This window comes from Larus michahellis, chromosome 2 (genome assembly GCF_964199755.1).
Source record: "Larus michahellis chromosome 2, bLarMic1.1, whole genome shotgun sequence".
NCBI lineage: Eukaryota > Metazoa > Chordata > Aves > Charadriiformes > Laridae > Larus > Larus michahellis.
Genome location: NC_133897.1, coordinates 41,143,812 through 41,169,335, shown reverse-complemented (window position 1 = coordinate 41,169,335; position 25,524 = coordinate 41,143,812). Strand labels below are relative to the sequence as shown.

Sequence of the window (25,524 nt, the reverse complement as noted above, 5' to 3'; positions counted from 1 at the left end):
TGTGGGTCAAGATAAAGACAGTTTAATAGATGAAGAAAAGAGGAGGGGGAAAAGGCAATATGAAGGGAATCACTTACCACCTCCCACAAACAGAGCAATGTCCAACCAGTCTCCAGGCAGCAGCCGTCTTGGAAGCCAGCTCTTTCTTCCTCTACCTCCAGTTTTTATTGCTGAGCATGATGCTATGGGATATGGAATATCCCTTTGCCAGGTGAGCTGTCCTGGCTGTGTTCCTCTCCCAAGTTTCTTGCCCACCTTGCCGACCCCCAGCATATCTCCTGGGTGGGGGCGATGGCAAAGTGGGGAAAAAGAACAAGCCTTGATCCTGTGCAAGGACTGTTCAGCAGTAGCTGAAGTATTGCTGTGTTATCAACACTGATTTAGTCACAAATCCAAAACACAGCACCATACAGGCTGCTATGAAGAAAATTAACTCCATCCCAGCCAGACCCAATACATACATGGACCATTTTGGATGAAAAAAATAAAAACATTACACTGTGAATCTTTAGAATGACTTGAACTTAAATTCAGTTTAGAGATTAAACGCTCGTGTCATACATGGCATTTCATGTTTCACTTAATCGACTCAAATGAAGAGCCACAGAGGAAAGGTATGATCCTAGTCCATTTCCATTCCCAGCTGCAAGCTTGCACCTCTTAAGTAAGTCGTGATACCCTGCAGCTGCAGAGTGAGCTGCATCGACCACTGATGCCATGCAAAAACTATTCACCAAAAGACATAGTTTTGTGGTGGCTCAGCTGACCGAACCAACTCATCTGTGGCTGCAGGATGACTAGATCTGGTGCAGATGAGAGTAAAGGAGTATGAGTTCAGAGAAGACAAAGAGCCAAGAACCACCTCTTTGGCAGTAAGCTCTGGTTAGACGTAATGTGAAACCACACGCTCAGTTTGCACAGGAAGAATAAGAGAAAATACAAAAAATGCAGCGATGTTCAGAAATGGAGAACTGTAACATTCCGTATGTAGGGATCAGATATTCTGTACTTCTAATATAAATAAAAAAATAAATAAATACTTTCTAAAATCAGAATAATTAGATAATAAAACAGATTATCAAATGTATCTGAAATTCAAGGCTGAATGGAATATTTGATGCAGGGATTATATTCATGTGATATAGTTGTGCTAATAAAAAGGGGGCAAAAGTGTTAAAGAATGCATTACTTTCACATGAGAGATTTTTTTCTCTTCAAAATCCATTGAGCAGACTTAAGTTATGTCACAGTAGGCCATTTTGGTGGAAGTGCTAGCATGAAGGCAAATCTCACATGCTTTTGTCTGTTAAGTATGCAGGTTCGGCTCATGTGATGGATACATTCTGAGACTCAGATGCTACAACAGCCGAGCTACGACACTGGTGTGCTGCTAGAAAGCGTGGGTTACAGGCATGGGATTCCTACTGGCTAACCAGCACCCTGATTGCAACACAGAGCAAGAGTGTATCTTCTTTACTTTGTGAAACTCCCAAATTGTTTATAGCTTGTTGACGCTGGCATACAGGGTCATCAAACAGCAAAAGTTGACTGTGAACGTCTGAAATAGAGGCAGAAGAGCGTGTGGCAGTAATCAAATGAGCGAGTTCCAGTTACTGTATTTTGTGCTTGACAGGTCTCTGTGAATGTTAGTGGTGAAGAAGGGTTCCTTCTGCGGTAGTCTGGGCAAAGAGCTGTTTAAGAAAAGCTCTGAAATCACCCGGATAGCCCTATCAGTGATCATCTTTTCATATTTTATGTCATCTTGGGTCATACGTCAAATACCAGAATTGAAACTGTGTTGGATGATGTTAACAAAAAATATTTGTTAGTGGGTCATGATTTCACCGGATGGATTTCTATTTCAGCATTTCTCTCTGCAGAGTTTAATAATGTGCTCTGTTCAGTCTTTTTGTGTTTAAATCTGACTCTAGATGTGTAATAATAAATGGAAGCTGACTTTAGAGGATGCGCAGAATCTCTTTATTCTGTTTGAACTTCCCAATATTTTTTTTTATGTGCCCATCTGCTATAATATCCCTTTTTGTGTCTTTCTTCTATCTCTCCTTGTGTACATTTTCTCTGTACATCCATTGGTTTGGTCATATCATAGCATATAGACTGTATGCAGCACATAGAAAGCAGTAATTTTCTATCCACTAATGAGTTGAATAAAAAACATGAAAGTAACCAGGCAATAACAAGAGCAAAGTGTATCAGCATAGCTAACACCCTTTAGGAGTTTTACAAAATTTGCAGCATTTTACATCAAGTTCTCTGGCCTTCAGAGACCTTAAGGAATTTACAGACTTAGCGCTTTTACTGCCATCTATGCCAGCACCATAGTCAGAATGAGAACTGTGTTGCAGAACATGGGATCTTTGTCCTTCGTAAAGAAAGTAAAATGCAGGGTTTTAGGAAGTTTCCATTCTTCAGTTTTAGCCTGAACAAGACAGAAAAAGGCACTATATTGTGGGAATTGGATGTCAGCAAGTAGTGGTAACTTTCAAATGACAGCACTGTTTAGTAAAAAAGTACTGCTGTAGAAGGCAGTATTTTGCTCAACTTTTCCAAAACAGATTTCTCTAGAGATCTGATTTTTTAACATAGGAGATGACAAATTCATGCTGTAGTCAAGAAAGTCTTGATCGTTTTTTCCTAAAATAGAGTTGGATTTTTTTGTTGTTGTTAATTCATCGGCTTATCTTTAAAATTTATAGATCCTTCCTACCCTACCAATGTTCTTCCTTTACACCAACTAACTTGGAATCTAAGGAGGAATAAATATGACACTGATTCCTAAAATGAGCAGAAATGTAGGGATAAGGGGCAGCTCTTTTGTTGGATGTACCTACATGGAACTTTGAGTTCACATTTTGTATCTGCACTGTGGGCTTACAAAAATACCTAGAGAACAGAGGTAAGGAACTCTAGCTTTTACTCCCCTTTATCGTATCACGTGTCTATCCATAACATGCTGAGAATGCACTGAGCCTGGCTTTTACCAGTCTGAATCCTATCTACTTTTAATGCAATTCATATGAAGGCAAAATCTTTCCAGATTCATCTACTACTATTTTAGTTTTGTTTCTATGAGTTCAGGATTTACATTTTAAAGAATATCTTTTTTCTCAGATAGGGCATCAAAATATGGATGCCATTTTTACAGCTTAATGGTAGAGTATTTTTTATATAGATGAGAGAGGTGCATTCTTCTCTACCTTTTTACTAGCAAGTTTTCTACAGTATCCACCCTGCAATAGAAATTTATAATAGAAGCAGCTCCTAAAATGTTTTCCTGCTTTCTCTGGCACCTGGATGCATCTCTTGTGGAAAGCAGACAGTGAGGCATTTCCCTCGAAGAGGCTAGAAAATGAGAGCATTTCTAAGAGCAGGTTTTTGGTCTGAGGAGGTTTAGGGTCTGCTTCCAAGTGGTGTGTGAAAGATAGTTATGAGAAGCCATGTATATTAGCAGGTTTCAAATTGATTCACAGGGACCTGCATCTCTGCTGAAAAAAAACAGAGAGGCAAAACAGAGAAGGCTGAGGGCTTCTGCTCTACTTGCTTCTGCAGTAGGCATACTTTTTACATGGCTAAATCATATTTTTCTACTTTTGACACAACACACTCTGTCAATGGTCAGTGTATTCTTCCATTTAGCAAGTGCAGCCACCTACTGGAGAAAGAAACAATGTAAAAATATAATAAATCATAAATAACAGAATGTTCAAAAATGGTAATACCTTCAGCACAGGTAGATAGCCAGCTAGAAATACAATAAACACAAGAACAAAAATTCAAGTCCCAGTTTCCTGTGCCCTAGTATTAACATATAATTTTGGTGATACTATACTTTGTTCTTCCTCAGTATAAATAAGATACCTCTTTTGCCAGCTTTATCTTTACCCAGTTACTCCTCTCCATCAGATCAAATCCATCTCTGATTTCTAACACTTGCAGTTTTGTTGAAACCACAATTTAGCCTTTACTAGATGGAAATTGCACCAGACAGATCACAAGGCAAGACGTAACTGATAATTTTATTTATTAAACTACCAACAATTATTGCTTTATTTGGCAGGAGCACTCTAAACTTCAAGTAACAACAAATATGACTGAAGTATGAATGAACTGAACATGTTAAGAGTTAACGAGAGCTTCTTTAGTTCCCAAGTGGTTGTGGATGTTCTGTATTAGTGGTGTTGTACAGCCTTGTCTGCAGCAGAAAACCACACCTACTTTTGAAAAAGGACACCAGCAAGTGCCACAGCTAGATAATAGCTGAAGATAACATATGTTACCTGGAGAAGATGAATCTACGTTCAGGCGTGTGAAGCTTGCTGATGATAGTACTGATATGCACCGTCGATGCCTGCGGCAGCCGGAGCAGGGAGTCAGGCATCCTTACTGCCTGGTGGCCATGTCATCAGAGAGCTATCGCTGCCCGAGCCTCTCATCTTCCATTTGTAGGGAAGAGTCACAGAGAATTCAGTTTTAATTTAGCTTCCTTCATTTTAAATCCTTATCAAACAAATGTTAGAGCCGAGAATAAAATGGCAACAGCTGGTAATGTTTGTTAATTAATTACGATTAAGGTCTGTATGTTTATGTAAAATTGGTTTTGGCGTCATAGGAGTATAGAGAATGGAGCAGGATGTGATTAAATTTAGATATTTTGCTGGGAAGAAGGGGAGCATTGACTAAATGTCACCTGAGAGGAGAAGTCTTTGTGAGAGCTGAGGGGCTTTTAAACAGGGGTGAAACTTGTTCAGTCTTACCCACCTTGCTTTTCTGAAATAATCCGCATCTGTTTCTGAAAGGCAAATACAGTGGTTTAGATATACGATGTGTTGACTCATTTAAGACAAACACTAAGAGCGTTCACGTGTCCTGGAATATGGGTAGCGCTGACAGGTTTCTGTCACCCACGTCTGTGTGGCTGCCTAGAGGGGAGTTGCTGTTTTCTCTGGAGGAAATCTCAGTATAAGATATTTTATTAATGTTTATACACGTGACAATTGTGAAAGGGGCTGTATTTTTTATTAGAACAATTAGTAAAGATTTCAAGTTCGACCAGACTTCTGACCACGTGTAAGACCTTCTTTCAAACCCAAAGAATGACTCAACCCACCTGCCTTAAATCTGGTGGATTTTCAAGGACTTTAGACAATTGGTCTAAGAACCGTACACGTGCTGTTGAACCTTTATTATTTTCTTAGATCATGGTGGTTACAAAATAGCCTAAATGCAATTTATCTAGGGATGGGAGCTTGGGGGTGGGTGCCGGGTGCGAGGGCGATGGCGGGCTGGCTGGCTGTGAGGGAGGAGGGCGGTGGGTGCCGGGTGCGAGGGCGATGGCGGGCTGGCTGTGAGGGAGGAGGGCGGTGGGTGCCGGGTGCGAGGGCGATGGCGGGCTGGCTGTGAGGGAGGAGGGCGGTGGGTGCCGGGTGCGAGGGCGATGGCGGGCTGGCTGTGAGGGAGGAGGGCGGTGGGTGCCGGGTGCGAGGGCGATGGCGGGCTGGCTGTGAGGGCGGCTGCTCCCGTCGCTGCCTCCGCTGCCGTTACCAAGCAAGCGGGGCAAACGGCCGCCGCGGCCCCCTGCCGCCATGGCGGAGCAGCTCCGGCCCGTCTACGAGGGGAAGTTCACCGACAGGTTTCCCGAGCTGTCGGCCGTGAGTGCCACTGCCGAAGGGGTCCCACCGCTGCCCCAGAGCCGCTCGCCCGCTCTCTGCACCTCTCAGCGGCCGGGATGTCGCCGCGGGCTGAAGGCAGAGGCTGGAGCAGCGGCAGCCTGTGGGGCCGGCGGGCCTGCCTGCCTGCGGGCCTGCCTCCCTGCGGTCCCCCCCGCTCTCCCCACAAAAAGCCCTTTGGCTCCTTTTCTTTCCCCTTTTATCAAAACGGGGAGCAATTAGACAACATCTCTTAAAAGGTGTAAGATCCCAGTTTGACTGGTTGTGCTTATTAGTACAATGGGTTAAGTTATGCTTTATTTTTTGATTGTATTATTTAGGCTGGAAAGTTGCTTCCCACTGGCGAGACGGCTGCGAGTTGCCTCACTGAGGTGTCACCCAGGGTGAGTTGGTTTTTCAGACTCTCCTTGTGAAACTTTTGTAATAATTGCCCATTAGTGATAGTTAGTGATAGTACTTTGAGACAGGTCCTAAAAAATAACAAAAAAAAAAAAAATCTGTGAAACCTTGGTCATTTTTTCTACATCCCTTCTCTTTAGAAATCAATTTTTTCCCCGATGTTAAGTTTTTGTCACAGGGAATCATAAAGAATAGCTGGTAGGACTGTAAAACGCTTCTGGCAGTTATTTTTCACTCTGCATGTTTTGCAAAATTAACTATGCCTGCTTAGATGGGACTAAATAGAATTGTTTTGGACAGTTTTTCTCATATAATACAATTACAGTGATTATTATTAGGAATTGTTATTACTTCTGATGGAGGCCCTTCTTCCTTATCAAGGATGCACCTCAGGATTGTGCATCCCACTGTCCCTTCCCCATGCCCCTGAAGAATCAGAGGGCACTGAAACACAAATGGATCCCTTAAATAGCAGCTCTCCCTTTAAATGGGTAATTAAAAACACACCAGACTGGTTAAAATAATTTCCGAAATTGCTTCATTGATGGTGGAATTGTTGTGAGGTTAAAGGTTTCTGAAGTTGATAAACATCTACTTTTCACGAAGTATACTTGAAGAAGCTGTTATCCATCTCAAAGATGGAACCAGAGAAAGTTGCTAAGTTGAAACTTAGTTGAAACTTAGCAACTTTCTCGTTACTTCTGTTGCTGGTTTGATAAAATTTAGGCTGGGCTATGTTGACCTAATGCTCAGAGTATCAGCATGTACATGTGTTACAGCCCTAAAACATCCTCACGTTTTGTTCTTACCTCTGTGGAATCACACTGAAATGGCTGCAGTATGTTTTCTTTTCATTAATATTTTGTGCATATCTGATGTAAAATTGTTTTTGCTTTGCCTTATATATAGCCCATTACTCCAACTACCGTGCGAAAGTTTCGAAATACAACAAATCCACCTCCTGGTGTTGAAAGAATATTCTACGGCAGAGCAGATGATCCTGACATTGCAGTTCACTTAACCCATGGCATAGAGTCACGTTCTTCTCTCAGTGTAAGAATGTGACTCGTTTACTTTTGTTTAAGAATGGACAGCTTAAGAATGTCTTAAAATTTGCTGTTTTTCCTGCCTCTTGTGTTGTTTGTGATGTCTTTAGGCAGCTTCATTGATAAATCCAATTCCTGAAACTGTTTTTCAACAAAACGTACAAAACAAAAAAGAAGCAATCTACTTTAGTAATCGTCAAGCACCCTTGGGCAGATCACGTGATCAATCTTCTATGTTACCTGAGGGCTTGAATATAATTAATACTACATTTGGAACAAAAGTCATTCAAGGTAGGAAAATCTAGTGATAAAACATTCTTCTTCTAAATACAAGATAATCTGCAGTTTAGTATCTAGCACATATCCTGTGCTTCCAACAATTCTGGCTTAATAGAAAAATTATTATTATACCAGTTATTGAAAGGCATAAAAATGTACTACTATTTTTCAGTTACAGTGAACAAACAAGCAACTGAGAATGTTTGGTAACTAGTAGGGCTTTTGGCTCTGTTCCAGATCTGTCTTTGTAGATTTTCCTGGAGAACTGTTCAGGTAGCTGATAACTTAACCTTCCTTTTCCCAACTATTCTAATAGGTCTAATAAAAGATATTACCTTGACCTGTGAGTCTTCCCTCCATAGATTGGAGCAAATCACATACGTGTTGACCATGTAGCTCTCTTGCAACAGTTATGTTCATCTCAGTTTCTGTGATTTATTTTTTCCCCCTAGTCTTATGTCATTATGCTGTAAGATTCCTATAGATTGACTAGAAATGTGGTAAAAAGTATCATTCTTCCACAGTAGTAGCACCTTCTCTAACAAGATATTGTTTAAAATTAGGAAACAACCAAACAAAATACCCACCCCCCCTTACCTCCCCCAACCATATATTTATTCCTTACTTTGCAGATGCATCAGCTGGAGAGCTCATAAATCCACCAAAAACATTTGAGGAAGTGGATAAAGACTCCAGAGAAGGACACGATCTGTACATCGTGTCACACAATGATTATTATGTGGGTAAGTTCAAGGGCTGATAAGAAACCGGATGAAAAGTTCTAGTATAAATAAAGGTAATTATTCTGCTTTGTGTCTTCAACACATATTGTATGCTAATTTTTGAGATATAAACTATTACTTTTTATTACTGTATTAGTATAATGTAAATTCTTTTTAAAAGTAATGATGTGAAAAAAACCCTCATATGCAATTGAGAGAGCATGACCTGTTTCTAGAACTGTAGATCACTTCATGGTGGGTGTATTAGGCAGTATAATAACTTAATGAAAGTGTTGGAAGCCTGATTTTTGTTGGCTGCTATTTGAAAAGCAAAGTATTTCCAGGAAACTAGAAACTCATAGGTGCCCTGGTTGCTTATCGAGTTTGGTGGTGTTTATGCCAATGAGAGCAGTATCAGGCTTAAAGCCACAGACTGAGCCCAGCTCATTCCAGTGCTTTCACCTCTAAGTTCGTCTCTTTTATCAGTATCCAAACATAACTTCAGTGCAGCTAGACATTCTAATGAGGAGCTCAGCATCAAGCTCTGGTTACAAAGAATTTCAGGCTGCTGACTGGGTCTCTGGAATGCAGGTTCCTCAGCCTGTAGCATCCTGCCCGTGAGTCTGTCCCACAGCCTCTGTCTCTGCCCTGCCAGTGGGCTGTGCCTCGTCTGCTTCAGCTTCTGGAGACTGTACTTGTGTGAAGTGGTCTGCTCAGGGATGGTTACCCTTTATCTCATAGGTCTGCACAGGAACAGTGACAAATAGCACTCTGAAATGAAATACATGTATTACTTTTGCAGACACTTCTATTTTTCTCTGTTCTATCATTTCCACAGGCTGAGAGACTTACATTGCCGCTCTATGAGATTAGTATTATGATAAAATTGCCCATTGTGCTAGTACCAACAGTTTTGTAGGTGTAGGCCAAACAGATAAGAAACTGCAATACAGATATATGAGTTATAATAATGTAAATTTTACATGGAGGCATTTACGTGGAAGTGAAATTACACTACTGTGTTCTCTGACTGAGAAATTCTACTACAAGTACTATTGATACAAATTTAAACTATTGGTATAAATTGGTATAAACTTGTCATTTTATTTCCCCTTTTCCCCACCTTTATTAGGTGTTTTAGTGGAATTACTCATTATCTGTTTCTGTCTCCTTTGGTAACTTCCATCCACAAGATCATGGAGAGGGCAGGCCAAAACCAGACAGGCAGGAAAAAAAAAAAAGTCAACTGTGTGTCCCATTTTTGAACAATAACATAAATGTTCCATGCTGCCATACAGCTAGAGGAAGCCTTTATTAGAAAGCATGCAGAGAAAAATATTTTTTGAAAGTTCTAATTACCGTTCTTTTCAAAAGGTAATTGAAAATAGTAGGAAGAAACAAAATGGCATTTTTTTTCTGTGACAAGAAATATGTGCTTGCAGCTCACTTACATAGAGTACTTACATGGATATTCTTATATGTGAAACTTAATTTGACAGGCAAGACTGGATTAATAAATTAACGAACAAGTACAGTAATATCTTGTTTACAGTGAAGTCAGTGACAAAATTTCCACTGACATCAACATAGCAAGGGTATATCTCAAAGTGCAGCACCTCAAAACCATTTTTTTTTTCCTTTTAGCATTTTTTTTTCAAAATAGTAAATTAAACGGTACACTTCTCTGCTCAGGTACAGACATTACGAAGTCATTTGTTTGCCCGACCCTCACTATTTAGGCTATCTGGTATTTTTTTCATTAATTCTGTTGTGCTTGTCTTTAGTCAGACATAAAAAGGCATCCAACTATTTTACCACTGAGGCAGTTTTTGCTTTTTATTTTGCCTTTTATCTTCATTGTTGATAATGAGATTATTCCTAACTACTTCTAAACATGGGTAATGCAAATTAGTTCTCTTTAATTGAATGGAATTGTTAATTAGTTATTTGCTTTTGTTTCTTCATTGTTTTGTTTTAAGAATTATGATACTTCCTAGGTGTTTTATACAGGTTGAAACAATTACTTTTTCCACAGGGGAAGCAATAGATAGGAAGTATGACTCGCCAAACTTCAGCAAGTCTTTTGTTTATGGAATAGAAACCCCTCACTTTAAAGATGGGCGAAGTGTATCCCAATCCTTAAATTGGCTCTGTGATCTGGAATCGTAAGTTGCAATGAGTGAGCTAGTTAATTAGTGGTGTGAGTTCTCAAGAAGAGTCTTCGTATTTGAAGATAATTTTACATCTCCAAATCCCATCCTTAGCTGTACTGAACTGAATAGAAAATGCAAGGAGTAATTTTGAATATAGTTTATCCAAATCAGTTCTATCATAGTATAACAGCACTTGGCATGTCTTTAGCGTTATGTAAAAACATCTTTGATTTTAAATATTAAATTGATTTTCCAATTACTAAATTTGTCTTTGTCTTGCAGAGAAGTTGTTGTTCCCTTCTAACATATAAAAATGTTTTTGAGTATTATTGAAAAAGTGTTGAATATTGTTAAACAAATATGTGTGAGAGTTATTTTCATAATTTGTAGGAAGAGAGCAGCAAAAATTGTATCAAAGCGAAGTGATGAATTCAAGGAAAAATTTCAACCTCAGCTTGGAAAAGTCCTTGATCCGTAAGTAAGCAAAGATACCTTCCAAGAAGAAAATTCACTCACATTTGCCGAGTCTCCAGTATCTTTTTCTGTCTTGGGTAAAAATTATAACTGTGTGCTCAATACTTCCACTGCAGCATTCACTTGCAGAAAGGGACTTTCTACTTGCCCTAATTAGGCTGATAACTATGCAAGTTACTAATGAGGGCTATGTTGTTTCTATGTGATGAAGTTAAGTCTTACTGTTTAACTGGTCTATATCTGAATTGATCACGCTTGCACCAGATAATGACTACAGTTTTAATTGTTAAACATAAAGATAAAAATAGCATTGCATCTTTTTCAAATTAAGAAAGAAACAAACAGTTCTTTAGTGTCACCAACAGCATCTTAATTTTCTAGTAAATACAACTGGGCCGAGTTTTCCAGGTGGATATTGGCTTGGTTGCTGTTTTTGGTAGACACAAAATTGCATGTGAAAAAGCATGCGAGATGTGATTCAATTTTTCCACTTTAGCCAAAAATTTGGAGACACTTTCAGTTGGAGATCTGGTTTGTCCTAAGCATTCCTATTATTTGACTGGTATATTATAAGGACTTTTCTCACTCATTTCTGTCATTGTCTTAGAAAAAAAAATATTTTAGCATAGACTGTTTTCCTTTTAATAACTATAAATGTTCAAAAAGTTAATGTTTACATTTGGTTGTGTTATATTAAGAACAGCAAATGTTCAAAACTGGTTTATAAAGGGATGCTTTTCTGGAATGGCAACTTTGAAGCAAAATACTGATAAACAAATTTCAGGTGAACGGTGTGTATCATCCCTAGTTATATAACAGATAATCTCATGTTATTTTAGCATAGGGATTATTTTGGCTATTAATAAACTATTTGACAATTAACAAAGAAATGTTCTTATTGACAGTATAGCAGAAACTATGAATGTTCCCCCAGGCCATACATTTGGCATGTTACTGCGTCCAGATGAATATGGTAAGTTCAGGGGCAGAATAAAATCTTATCTTGTTGATGAAACTATGCTGAAGTAATCACTGTTGGTTGTGTAGTGTATAATTTTCCTAAAATCTTGGAGGCAAAATATAAAACTCTAACAGTGATGTAAAATTTTTGGAGGAAAAATTTGAGAATAATTGAAATTGCTTGTTGGAGGAAAAAAAAAAGAATTTCAGAAATAAAAAAACTTTAGGTTTTGGATGTTCATGGGGTTTGGGGTTTTTTTTGTTTCTTTGGGTTTTTTTGTTTTTTTTTTTTTTATTAAAGCCTCTGTGTCTGAATGTAAACAAAAAGGGAAATGGCAGAAACTTACATTGACATCTAAGTGACAGGGTTGAAATGGCTATTTAAATAATTTATGTGTCTTTTCTCTCAATGCTTTTTCCAGCACTTACATAAAAAGAGTAAAAATAACAAGAAACAAATAAGAATAATAAGTTTTTGAAGGTAGCAGAGAGACAGAAAACAGAATAAAATTAAGAAATTATAAATTCTCATTATGACAAAATTTTGAAAACTAGTCAACTCAAATAGCCAATATTGGGATTGGTGGTGTTTTAATATTATGTTTAATGACTGGGAAATACAGTGCATAGTTAGGCAGCAAAAAATATAAGTGGCTCAAAGTTATTTAATTAGTCAAGACCACAAAATGCTTGTTCAAATTCTGCATAAGCTTTTATATGTGCTTTACTATGTAGGGTAATCAAGTTAAATATTTTAAATGTGTAGGTATGCTTGTCCTATAAGGAATGGCAGAAGGAACTGAACAAAAAAAATTCATTCTTAACAAGTAAAAAATAATGCTTTTACATTGCTGTTAGAAGGGTATTAGATAAGGTACTGCTACTTGTTGCTGGACTGTGAATGAACTTGCACTCTAGAAAGTGACCTTGGTGTCTTGGAGATGTGGATGAAGACCGTAGCTCGGTGTGCCAAAGTGTTTAAAAATACTAATGAAGTTAGGTAACGTAAAAAATGGGAAGAGTAACACAAAAATAGTACATTGTCTTTCTAGAAATCAATGGTATATAATTATCTGAAATATTACATTGACTTTTCCATTGGTTCTTGTAAGTATCCTGAAATATGACAGACTGGAAGTGATAGATTAATAATATATGTTCTTTGGCTCTCAACTATCTGGACAACAAGTAACTCTTACTGCTGTCAGAAGCTTTTGGAAGCAGTGGATGGATTTGTGAAGCTATATTAAGATGTTTCAAAATTTCTAGTATTAAGTGCATGTGAGTAGAGAAATCATCATGTGGACCATTTGATCTTTTAATGAAATGGCCGTATCAGATGTTCAGTACTGCTGAAATTCAGCATCTCAAAACTGAAATTCTCCTTTTCCTTAAGACTGTAAACCAATTTTTAAAATGTCTGTTTTCTGTATATGCGCAACCAATTGAGGAAGTGTTTATTATTATAGGAGTTGGTGATCTTCTTCACTGCCAGGTTCCATGTGAGTTCCTCCGTGGTAAAGACCGAGAGAGAGCTATCTTGGCTGCAGTTCGGCAAAGTTTGAAGAAAGCTAACTATGAGAATTTTGACATGTTACTAGAAGCATTCAGGCATTATGATAAGGTTAGTGCTTTGAAAAAATGTAAAGGAATGTGTAACATTAGTGCTCCTGTGCTATGGAGATGCAGACATGAAGAAACACAAGCATAGCAAGGCAAATATAGATGAAGACTATGAACAAGAGGTAACTTCATAGTTATTGTATGTTTAATATACTGTGATACGCTATGGAATTAAACACAACAATACTTGTAGCCTTTCACAACAGTGTTTGGAGTATGCAAATTAACAGCAAGCTAGGGACTTGTGAGCAGGAACAATCTTAGTATTTTTTGCACTTCAAAATTTGGTGTTTCTTCTTAAAAGAAATACAGTTGAAGGGATTACATTCATATTTTCTTCCAAGCTGTACTTTTTGACTGAGTCACCAAGCATCAGAATTCATATCTTTTTTGGTTTTCTCTCTGGAAAAAAAATATAATTGACATTTCATATATAACATTAGTTGCAATGATTGATGCGTCACTTTCAAAAGAAATCTTGGCTTTGCCTCAACATTTATGGTTAGATTGTTATCTGGTCACAACCCTGTCACACTGACTTTCTTTTAATCTTAAATCACTGTATTACTTGTTCAAAATTATTTATTGACACTTTTATATTCAGATTTTTAATTTCTAAATTACTAAGGATTTCTTTTTGTACTCAGCAATGTTACTCTTCTGAATGGTGTGCCTGGCACTATATCTGTATCTATATAACAGATATATATATCTTTACATATAAACACATATGGGTATGTGTTCCTTTTGGTAGAGTCTTTTTATAATGGCTGTTATAGCAACTGTTTTGTTTTATTTATAATAGAATGGTGATGGAATGATAGACAAGGATGACCTGCGAAAGTCCTGTTTTCAGCTTAATCTGAATCTAGATGATGAACTCCTGGATTCCTTGTTTGACTATTGTGATTTGGATAAAGATGGTCAGATTAATTATCTGGAGTTTGCAAAATTTCTCAACTGGAAAGACAAAATGGCTGTTAAAGAATTTGAAGAAAAAATAATTACAAAAGGTAGATAGCTTAATACTGGGAAATTGTGGAAATAATCTTATACTTAGAACAGCTATTGAAAGGACGTTGCTAGTGTAGACTACGTGCTCCTTTAGAAGGGTAGGATTTAGAGAATTGATTTAGTCCTCACCTGCCAACAGCAGAGCCTCAGATACAAATGTATTTCAGAACCCTGGAGTTCTGTGTTGCATGTTGAGAATGTCCCATAAATCAGGAGAAAGTAAAAAATCTTGTAGAATCATAGGATTAATTATCCTATCTTATCTACTTTATAGTTTTTCAAGGATTCAAGCAATGTTTTTTACCTCTTAGTCTATAATGTGCTGATTATAAATCCTGGCTGTACCATAACTTTTGTTTATATGGAAAAATCTAGGTGCTCCTGTTAGGTCTGAAGACACAAAGATAAATGATGAGCCACTGCTGAAGCAGGAAGATCTTGTGTTAAAAGAACCGGGAAGCTCAGAAAAGACACCAAAAACACTTACAAGATCAAGAGATTGTGTATTTGCAAATTATCAAACATCTTCTTCTCAGTACAATGCTGTAGTAGGTGGTCTCCCAACAACCTGTAAGTACAGTGGACTGTACTCACTTCTGAGCATTATTTAAGACAAAATCTGGAACAAGTTTAAAAAGTATTGCTATGGGTTCTATTAATGTACAATAGTGAATTAATTTATCTAATCCAAATTTGTTTAGGATTGTGGCTTTGAAGTTGGCGTGGCTTTGAAGTTGGCATGGCTTGGATGTTTGGCATGGTTAATCAGTTCAAAACATGAAAGTTAATTTAGATGTCTTTTAGAAATTATGCTAGTAATTTTAGGAGAACAATATCTTCTTGGAATCATCTAAAATGTTTTTAGCTGGAAGTACTGGACAAATACTGGAATATTACTGCAAGATTTCCTGTTGTCATGCTTCATGATGTAGCTGAAGCTAGGAATTCTAAAAATATGAAAAAAAGAGATGAGGAATAAAATTATATAAATTCTTATTGAATCTATGTGAGATAAGTATCAAATTTGTTCTCATTTCACACAAAATGTTTTATCCTCCCTGTCACTATCTTACATTCTGTCTTTTCCATGCTACCTGTTGATTGATTTCCACAGATTATCCAGTGTGTGGTGTTCCAACTATTCGTTCAGATATTCCTGCTCCTCGAATTCGCCGCATCAGTGACAGAACTAATTATGGTGATGAGGGCAATGCTTATGCATTGTTGTTCCCTTCTGTCTTCAGTCAAAAGGGAGTGTATGAAAGAGACTTTTTTGAAACAAGACCAAAGGCAGAGGTATAGTGCGTTTCTGCAGAATGGAGTGGAAAGTCATATTATCAAATAAACAGGTTGTAAAATTTGTTGTTGCAACATTACCATCTTTCTTTACATCCATTCAACTATCTGAAAAATACGTACTCTTCACATTCATAATTATTCATAAAGGTGATAGATATTAATTTTATTGAAGTCCAACTTCGATAAGTAATATAAGTAAGTATGTCAGGTTTTGCTACTCACATACTTTAATGCTGTGTCAAACAAGGGTTGGTAATTAACCTAGGGCTTAAGTCTATGACTCATTGTTTCTGTAATGTGAGAAGAGTAAGGCAGTTGTGAAATTTCTATCCTTGCACATACTCAAATTTCTGAGCAAGATCCCAAGCAACATGGTTTAATGGTAAAGTTAGCCCTGCTTTGATTATGTGGTTGGATGGATGGTCTCCAGAGATCTCTTCCTACCTGGGTATTCTATGATTCTATGAGTAAATGTCTTTAAAAGCCCCCCTAAGAATATTTTTACAGGTGTGTCAAACTAGTTTCTATCACAGAGGGATGTTCAGTAGAAAATTTTACCCAAGGTGTCTGTCCTCAAACGAACTTGCGAATTTTGCTAGTGGCAAATTCATCAAACTGCTTGAATATACCTTATAAGTGCTCTGCTGAGTGACAGTTGTAGGCTTGGATCTAGAAAGGACTTGTACAGTGATAGAGAATATAAGGAATCACACACCAATGCTGTGCCATCTCATGTTTCTGAAGAGAAAGACAGGAAGTGAGACTATAGGGACTTACTAGTGGACTCCATGATTTTTCTACCTGGTATCTCTGGGCGCTGCTGCCACTCTGTGGTCTCACAGCCCGGAGTACCTCCCACATAAATACTAAAACAACTTTGCTTCTTCTTCAGTATTGTTTACTCTTTTGCTCCTACATTTGTATGCATTTTCTAATGAAAAAAATGTTAAGAGGTAACTTCATTGCCTGACATACAATTTATGAGACAATTGTTACAAAATGTGAAATTCCAATCTAAAACGAGAAAAATCTTAACAATCTCTCCCTCTCTACTAGCCATTATATTAAATATTCAGTCACATTTGAAAGCGGATCAGGAATTTGAGTATATATTTTACAGAAAAGGATGTTGCTAATTAGTGACTGGGGATGTAAAAGGTGTGGTGTCATGTTCTATACATATCCATAAAACGGCTTGTCAGAATGTTGTGTACATGAGCATTTACCATTTTATAATCTAGCTCCGAAGCAGGAAATCCACGCATGCAGAATATAGCTAACAGTAAACAGAATTCATGCTTCATCGAGAAGCCCATTATACCTGTCAAGCGCTAGATAGAACTTTTTTCTGAAGTTATAATGTGGCCTGAAATGCCATACTCCATTGTAGACCATACAGGCTATACAGGGTTCAATATAGAACCAGCTCCGAGCGTGTTAAATCACCCTACACACATGAAATGGACTGTTTCAGTATTTTAGTGGTGGTCTCTGATTTATTTTGATATGGAGCATTAATATTTTCAAACATGTAATAGATAGTGAAATTATTATATGAAAGTCCAGAGTCATTTAATACTAACAGTTTTTGTATAGGCCTGTAGACATGAATGTGAATTCTGACTATAAAGCAGTTTCATGAGGAGACTCTTCATGTTACAAAAGAACAAAATAGTTCTAGGGCCTGCTATTTTCTTCACTGGAATTCATCCTAGTCTATGAAGAGAATAAAAGTTATGTAACTGAGTAATAGTATGTAATTTATATTCAACTTTATCATGTTGATAATAGGTAAGGGTCAGTTTAACCCTGTCTGCACACTTGATAGTCTGTGCTTTAGTCAGTGATTGTTTTAAGGCTGTTAATGAGCCAGGACCGAGTTGTATTTTAATATGGTGAAGCCGAGTTATGAGAGCATGCAGTCCTTTGTGGTCCCTGCAGTGGTATGCTGTAATGGAATATTGCTTTTAGTTTAACTTTTAAATTTCACTAGCTTGTTGAAGACATTAGATCAAATCTGGTTTCTTTTCCTCATGAGTAATATTATTGATTGCACTGAAAAAACACCTATGCTTAAAGAAACAAAATTTAGTCCACGCTTTTTCCTCCTGTAATTTCAGCTGGCATAAACTGCCACAGATTTATTGGCTAAAATGAAGTTGCAGATTTGCTGTACTGTGAATCAGGCCTATATTTGTACAAAAGACAGTTTTAGAGAAAGATGACAAAGCAAGCATGCATAAAATTTCCAGAGCATAAATATAGCACACGTGCACACACAGATGATACAATTGAAGAAGCCAAATGTTTGCTAATACTAACAAAAGCACGAGTCATGTCAATATTCTTCTAAAGCCACCTTCCTCTAATGGGTCAACAGGTCAGTGTAATGAAGCATGCAGTAGGAAGCATCCAAGTGAGAAAATACAGGAAAAAAGAATATTTCTGTTGGATTACTTTGGTATAAAACTATCGCAAGACCCAGAGTTGATGTGAAACATTTCATTTTAGTCACTTCAACTGTTTATCTATACCAATTGAAGGTCTTGGTTATAGTATTCTTGCTGTGAAATGCAGACAATAATCTGATTTATGTCAATAACTACAAACAGTAAAAATACAGTGGCTAAACAGGACTTAGGGCTTTTCAAAAATATTTACTTTTCCCTGAATCATCTGTGTTTGATTTTTCAAATGTGGAAGTTGCATCAACATTACTTTATTAACTGAAGACAATTTTGTACACCATAGCTTTCATCCCAACAAGATTCAGATTTACTTAAATAGGAACCTTTTTGGTTAAGGATGCAGGATGTGGTCTGTAGATTTTATTAAAGAGTGGGAAAATATTCTTTGGCATATAGAGATTGCTAATACGTGTTAAAAGCCAGATTATACAGTTTAAAGAAAATGCTGACCAGAATTTCATGAATTGTATTATTTTGTAGATTGCACAAATTCTCCGCAACATTGGTGTGAACATTTCAGATGAAAGGTTTGAAGAGATATGGAAGGAAGCCTGTTCAAAACATCAGAAAGAAGAGGTTTGTGTGGAAAGCATCAGGAGTGTACTGGATGAGATACATGGATCACACACCAAAACCAGTTGCTAATTTTAGTCTGGGCATTGCATTTATTTAAGTTGACATCGGTCATAATTCGGATGCTGAATACAATAAACATCTTCCATAACGTGTGTTTACAGAACTGGAATTCACCGTTTATTGTCTTTCTGAATAGTGGGTTCACCACATATATATGAATCTTACTGCTATCCTTGCAGGTAGAAGGCGCTGATATCCATAGGAAGAGAAGAGGATACAACATGTTTGTAAATAGAATGCAAATATTTATCTCATATTCTGTATTTTATGTTTTTTTACAGTGTTTCTGAGTCTAAATAATAATAGTTTGAACATGGACACATTTTGCATTTTTATTTTTTTTTTTCTCTTATAAAAGGAAGGACACTTTTGAAAGTACTTAAGATAAATGTTTCAGATATGCAAGGCCTCTTAAAGATTAATATCACAGAATGGCATCTTGACAACAAAATGGTAGCTAATAGAGATCTGCTTGTGGTAAGTTATTTAACATGTTTAAAAATTTGTGTGAGAAAGTGCTTTACAGTAAGATCCTAAGGAAACTACATAGTCATGGGTGTGGGATCTAAAGTCTTGTCATGATATAGACTCCATAAGAACCAATGGATTAAGAAGTGCAAAAATAAATGCCCAATTGTGTGGCAGAGGGCTCATATTCTTTATGCAAGCTTATGGCTATTAGGTGGCAGTATTTAGCTTTCACAAGGAAGAAAAAAGAATGGATTTTTAGAGGTGTACGTGCATATTACATAAAAACACAGGCTAGGGAGTCAGAGAAGTTTGGGAGGGGTTTCAGGGAGCTAACTGTTCACCTGTGACCAATGCAATTTCTTGGGAAGAGGGATCTTCATAAATGAAAACCAATATATTAATTGGAAATCTCAATGAATATATATGAAGTCCTATAAGAATAAACAATGGAAAGCAAGTAATACTAAAATCTGCAACTTTGAATGGATTGGAATGTTCACTCTTCAGCTACAGTACTGAGCTTGGTGCAAAACAAATGGAAATTTTTCGGTATTGACAGTGAGAATGATTACTATTAGACTTTTTCAAATTAGTTGAAAAGAAAAATCCTTGCCCAATGTAATCTTAACATACAGGATTTCAGGAAGTGTATCACTTTGTCATCTATTGGTGCTTTAAATACCTTAGTAAGATTTGGAGGATGTTGCCAGCCAAAAGTTTTACTGAGTTCTAGAGTGTAAGTAAAGGTTCTATATATCTGAAATACTAGGTATGCATGTGTAATGCCAGCTTAAAATTTCATTGTAACGGTTTACTCACGTGATTGTTAAGATTCCTCTTTTGCCAGTGTTCTAGGAACATGTAATTTACATGAGATTCACAAGCCAGACCCTTTTGTGCATTATTGTTGTGGCGTTAATAGTAGCTGTCTTACATCAAGTAGAAAGAGTTTGCTTTCTGGTATCTCCAGGGAGCAGGTGGTGGAAATGCTGCTTGATGAAGGCAGCTTCCTTCCTGCTGTGAACGAAAGTTGTTCTATGCTGTTGTTGCCTTGCCTTCCCATCCTTCTGGAACTCTGTGCACGCACTGGGAAGCATGCAGGGACCAGACTGTGACTGTCCCAAGTGAAATCATGACAGAAAGATGAATGTGCTCGTAATTTCCATTTAATTTATTATGTCAGGATTTTACTACCTCCAGTGAAATTCTCTAACGCTCCTCTTCTGCTCATATAAGGTGGGAGGGAAGAATCCTTTACCTTCGTTGCAGTGTGCTTCCAAAAGCATCAGACAGAATTGCTTTAAAAAATACTAATTTAGAATAAAAAAAATACTGTTTTTCTCCTTCAATAGAAAGTTTTAGATGAAAGATTTAAACTCACTTCAGGGAAAAATGAAAAAAAACCCCAAACAAATCTCTGTGTGTATGTATATATGTGTGTATGTGTATGTATATATATATGAGATCTGTTGTGTTTGTTCAGCAGCTGGAAATTCTGTGTACTCTATTTTTTGAACCTAATGTAAAGATACCCACTTTCATTCCTCTACTTTCAGTAGAATCTTCTCCTTTGTCAGTGCAATGGAATTCACATTGTTCTTGGGCAGTCTGCTAAATAAATCCAGAATAAAGAAGACGGTTTAGTTTTTTGCCAGTATGTTTCTAACCGCAGACTACAGGTTTCCTTTTCAGCTTGGGTTTGAAATTAACTGGAAGTGGTTTTTACCTACACTTACCCCTTCTGAAGCTTTATAGGATTAATCACTGAACAGAGCTCTAAATTCTACTTGTAGATGCTTGTTTTTAATCACAATATACACAGGAGGCCCCTGAAAGATTGAATTGCTGTGACACAGTTAGTTACTTCTGGGGAGTTTCCCAATCCTTTTATTTTCTTTTGTTAAATGCTTTATGCCCACAGAGTTTTGGTACAGATTTTTCTATTTCATTTCTGTTTGACTTCCCAACACGTGTGAATTCAATGACATATTTATAGGCTTTAGAGCTGCAAGTTGTGTTCTGTGATTTTTATGGTTCCCTTAATATATTCCAATTGAAAGAAAATAAAAAGTTTGCTTTCTTCTATATTGCAGCATGATTTTCTTTATCTAGTTCATTTAACCAGGACAGAGACTACCTTTCGCTAACCTTTGGGTCATACCTTAGGCAAAGTTTTCCAGAAAAAAGGTTAGCAAAACAACCTCCACTATGACAGAAAAGCCATGTGTTCTAGGAGCAAACATACAAATTTAGCACTTGAGTGAATTTATCTGTCAACAGTTATGTTACCAAATCACAGACATTGTAAATACGTTGACTGAGACTTTGTGGACAAAACTAATTGTCCTGGTTTGAGATAAAACAGAATCAATTTTCTGTTCAGTAATTTTATTTCTTAGCTAGGCCTCTTCTAACTCTCTGAAATTAACAGCATGTTGTGCCGAAAACAGTTCGTTCAGAGTGATAAGACCAACAGTTTGTGACAAGGAATGGTAGCAGTGAGGCTCTTGCTTATACTTATTGCTATAACAACCAAGGTCAGCTAATTCTGTTATCTGCCCCGTTAGAGGGCCGGAAGCGGAGAAGCGCAGAGGGGTCCCACCTGCAGGGAGGAGCGGACGGGACAGGTGACCCAAAACTGACCAACAGGGTATTCCATCCCATCTGCCCCATGCTCAGTATAAAAGCTGAGGGATCAAAGGGTCAACTCTCTTCCTTCAGTGGCTGATGTCCGCCTGTTCATCTGCCTTTGATCCCGATCCCTGTGTTCCTGACTCCAACTCTGGAATCCAGTTCCCACCCATCGCTGAGTCCAGCTGGGACTTCCCCAGTGCCTGCCGGTGACGTCATCCTGGGAGCTTAATACGGTTTTGTATATACTGTATCTATTTCATTATTTTCCTTTTTATTTTATTATTAATATTTCATTAAAGTAGTTTAGTTTCTTCTAAACTCATAAATCTCTTTATCTCTCCTCCTCCTCTCCATGAACGAGAGGTCGGGGGGGAGCATCTGTCGCTGGCCATTGGCCAATTTGGACAAAACCAAGATACTAATAAACAGCAAATCCTGGTAAAGGTAAGTATTTTGGTAAAAACCAGTGAGTTGTAGACATTTTGGGCCAAATTTTCTTCATTGAATTTACATAAAAATAGATACTGAATAAAAGACACAGCATGTTATTTGTGCACTATTTCTCCATTAATCCCTTTTTCACTATGATTATTCCAAAGAATAGCATATTTAATAATGACGCATTTTTAATTGGTTCTGTCAAATGAATTGAACTCCTCTTAAGTTCATCTTAGAGCAGATACATCAGTTTCCAGGGACAGAGTGGAGAGGTCTTCCTTTCTACAGAGGTAGAGGCCGGTGTTTTCGTCTCCCCAAAAGCCATGCCAGGGATACTGACTTTCAATACCTGAAAACACCTGTAAAAGATAAGGCTGAAGATTTGAATGGGCAAAATTCTGTTATTCATTCTATATTTCTGTCTCTCAATCTTTAGAAGGTGAATATTAGCACAGAGAAGCGCACATCTAATACGACTCACTTGGCAGTGACTTGTGCTGTGTAAAGCAGATGTTGGACTCCATTATTCTTTCTACTGTTACCCAATGGAAAAAACCGTCTGTGCAATGACTTATGTTTGAGACGCTGGAAGATCCAGCCCACTGTCTTCCACAGAAATGTATGTACAAACAAATGTAGACCTTGCCTTGATATTATTACTACATAACTTTAATACATGTCTTAAAAAGATTAAGTATTTTTTGTTTTCAGTAAATTAAGAATTGCTGGTTTTCAGTGATTTACCTGACTCAAGTAAATTTCCTCGTCCTGGAACTCATTCTTAGCAGTGAATGGCCAGTTTGGCTTGGTTGGTGGGTTTGGTTTTTAAACAACTGTATGTAATTACTTGGGTGCTAAATAGAATGTTAATAACCTTTTATACTAAGAATAATACTTCAAATGGATGTCTAAGCAGAAAAGGAGGTATTGGGGCAAAGTGCCCAGAAATATGATTTAAGACTCCATCTTGCCAACAGATATAAATAGGTAGGATGTTTTTGGAATGGCTTATACACCCTAATTAGTTGGTGTTTGCCATTAGGAGGTATTTTTTTGGAAACGGGTTATTTGCATTTGACAGTCTATCACTGGGCACCATCTGCCTGCGTGGTTTCACCGTGCTGAATGGCCGGAATGCTGTTCTAGCAGATGGGCACGAGTTTAGGCATGCCAAAGAAACACTAAAGGCTACGTGGTTGCGCAGTTGGGATAGGGTCTATATTTCTTAATTACTCTTTTCTTACTCTTAATTACTATATTAGTTTTGAAAATGCCAATATAGATTATGCAAACCTGTAGGAAGGATTTTGGCATCTTTGATCAGGATTAATCTGCAAAGGGAAAGGTGGTTAAAACAGTCTTTGCTGTGTTCTGATTTGCCAAGGTAGGTGCTGCTTGATGTCTGCCAAATGTGCACAACCTCTCTGAGCAGGCTGGAGTAGACAGAGAACTTGTGCACCCCGGCTCTGCATTCCTGACTTCCAAATGTCATAACCATGGAAAATATATATTCCTTGGGACGCAAGTATGTGCAGCTGCGTTCTGAAATTATGCTCTCGGAGATTAGGTGGTAAATTCTATAATACCTAAATAGTAAGTCTTTGGTGTATTCTGCATGTTTTCAAAGCTCACTCCTCGTTCCAGTGCCTAGATGTAAATGGAAATGGCAAAACTAAGGCCTAATCTGAAAAAAAGAGAAGCGTCCGAGTATCACTGGCAGATTTTATTCATGTGGCTTTTGTGAAGTATCTCTTCCTCGAGTAATAGGGATCATACACTCTGCATCTTAAAAATAATAATAATTATGTTGTGTGTGGTGTATACTTACTAGATAAGATTCTACCACAAAATCAGATCAAAAGCAGACGGAGTAGCTTAAGAACACATACTTCTAGAAATAGCTTTTCTGTGAGCCTTGAAATTTTCTGCAGATTCTAGAAAATGTCAAGTATTTCTTTGAATCTGAGGTGGAACAAAGGACTGAAATAAGAGCTGAAGGGTTTTCAAATGGTACCAGTTAACCATGGGGTGATTTTGTTTTCCTAGCAGTTTTCAACAGATTATAGAAACATATGCCATCCCATGTGAATACTACACTAAAGGTGCGTCCCCCCCAGCGAGCGACAAGGCTGAATGCGTAACAGAATTTAGGGCTATATTTTTTGCTAGTGAGCAATGAATATAAAATAAGAATGTAAAGAGTATCTGTGCAGGGCAACCCAAAGATTCTGCCTAGGCCAGTGTCCCATCCGACACTGGCCAAAAATGTGATTAGGGAGAAATAGCAGATCAGGGCAAACATTATGATGGTGCTTCCTAGCAGCCTCCCAGTGCTTCAACCACTTGAACCCTTCTGAAAAGCATGCGTTTTCCTTATATTCAATGATCTTAAACACATTTCTCTTCAGGAACTTACCCAGGCTGCCCTTGACACTTTGTGATACTCTGTCCTCTACAACATCTTTTGACAAGGAGTTCCATAGCTTTAGCAATAAGCTGAACAGAAAAACTACCTCCTTTGCTTGTTTTAAACCGTCTTTCTGATGGCTTAATATGATGGAAGATAAATAAATCAATTTCTAGGCACTGTCAGTGATACAGATATTTATAGACCTTTACCACATCCCTCCTAAATGCTGGCCAGGGACTGCTTGCCTGGGGATTGCGTGTATAGAAATAATTCCGAAGTGTTCTTTGGTATGTTACTTTTCTCTGAAGTTTTTCTCATTCTGCAGCACGTTTTCTGAGATACAGAGAACATGGATTTTTAAAAAAAAAAAAAAAAAAGCAGACAGGAGCCTTCTCTGTGCCGTCAGTTTATTTCCCCTAATAACAGTATTAGGAATGATTACTGTATTTCAAACACAGAGGAGGGGGTAGTTTCAAAGCTGTTTTGTGCAATTACAGGGCAGCTGGCACCGCCCAAGTCAGTAAGGCACTGCTGAGTGCAACAACCTTGTGATACATAGCTATATGCTTAATGCAAACGTAGTCCCCCATGACCTGCTTTGCTCTTAATAAATACACCGAGTCAAGTGGATTTGAGTCCAGTTTGCATGTTGTCGTGAGAACAGAATTTTGGTTCAGTTTATACACCGGGACAGTCTATTGTTTTCTTTCATAAAATGCTTTGGAGGTGTTGGATGGAAGATGAAGCCTAAGATTAAACTGGTTTTGCTTTAATACTCTGTTTCACTGCCGCCATGGTACATATAGCAAGG

The 25,524-nt window shown here is 37.6% G+C and overlaps 1 protein-coding gene across 1 annotated transcript; it reads left to right on the top strand.

Moving 5' to 3' along the window:
- The first annotated feature begins 5,603 nt into the window (after positions 1–5,603).
- EFHB (EF-hand domain family member B) lies at positions 5,604–18,769 on the top strand. The gene is given in 13 exon segments (XM_074573472.1): positions 5,604–5,669; positions 6,008–6,070; positions 6,996–7,139; positions 7,243–7,423; positions 8,044–8,154; positions 10,169–10,298; positions 10,677–10,760; positions 11,666–11,733; positions 13,190–13,344; positions 14,149–14,381; positions 14,746–14,927; positions 15,472–15,653; positions 18,605–18,769. Coding segments are annotated over 13 exon segments (1,764 nt in total).
- The last annotated feature ends 6,755 nt before the right edge of the window (positions 18,770–25,524 follow it).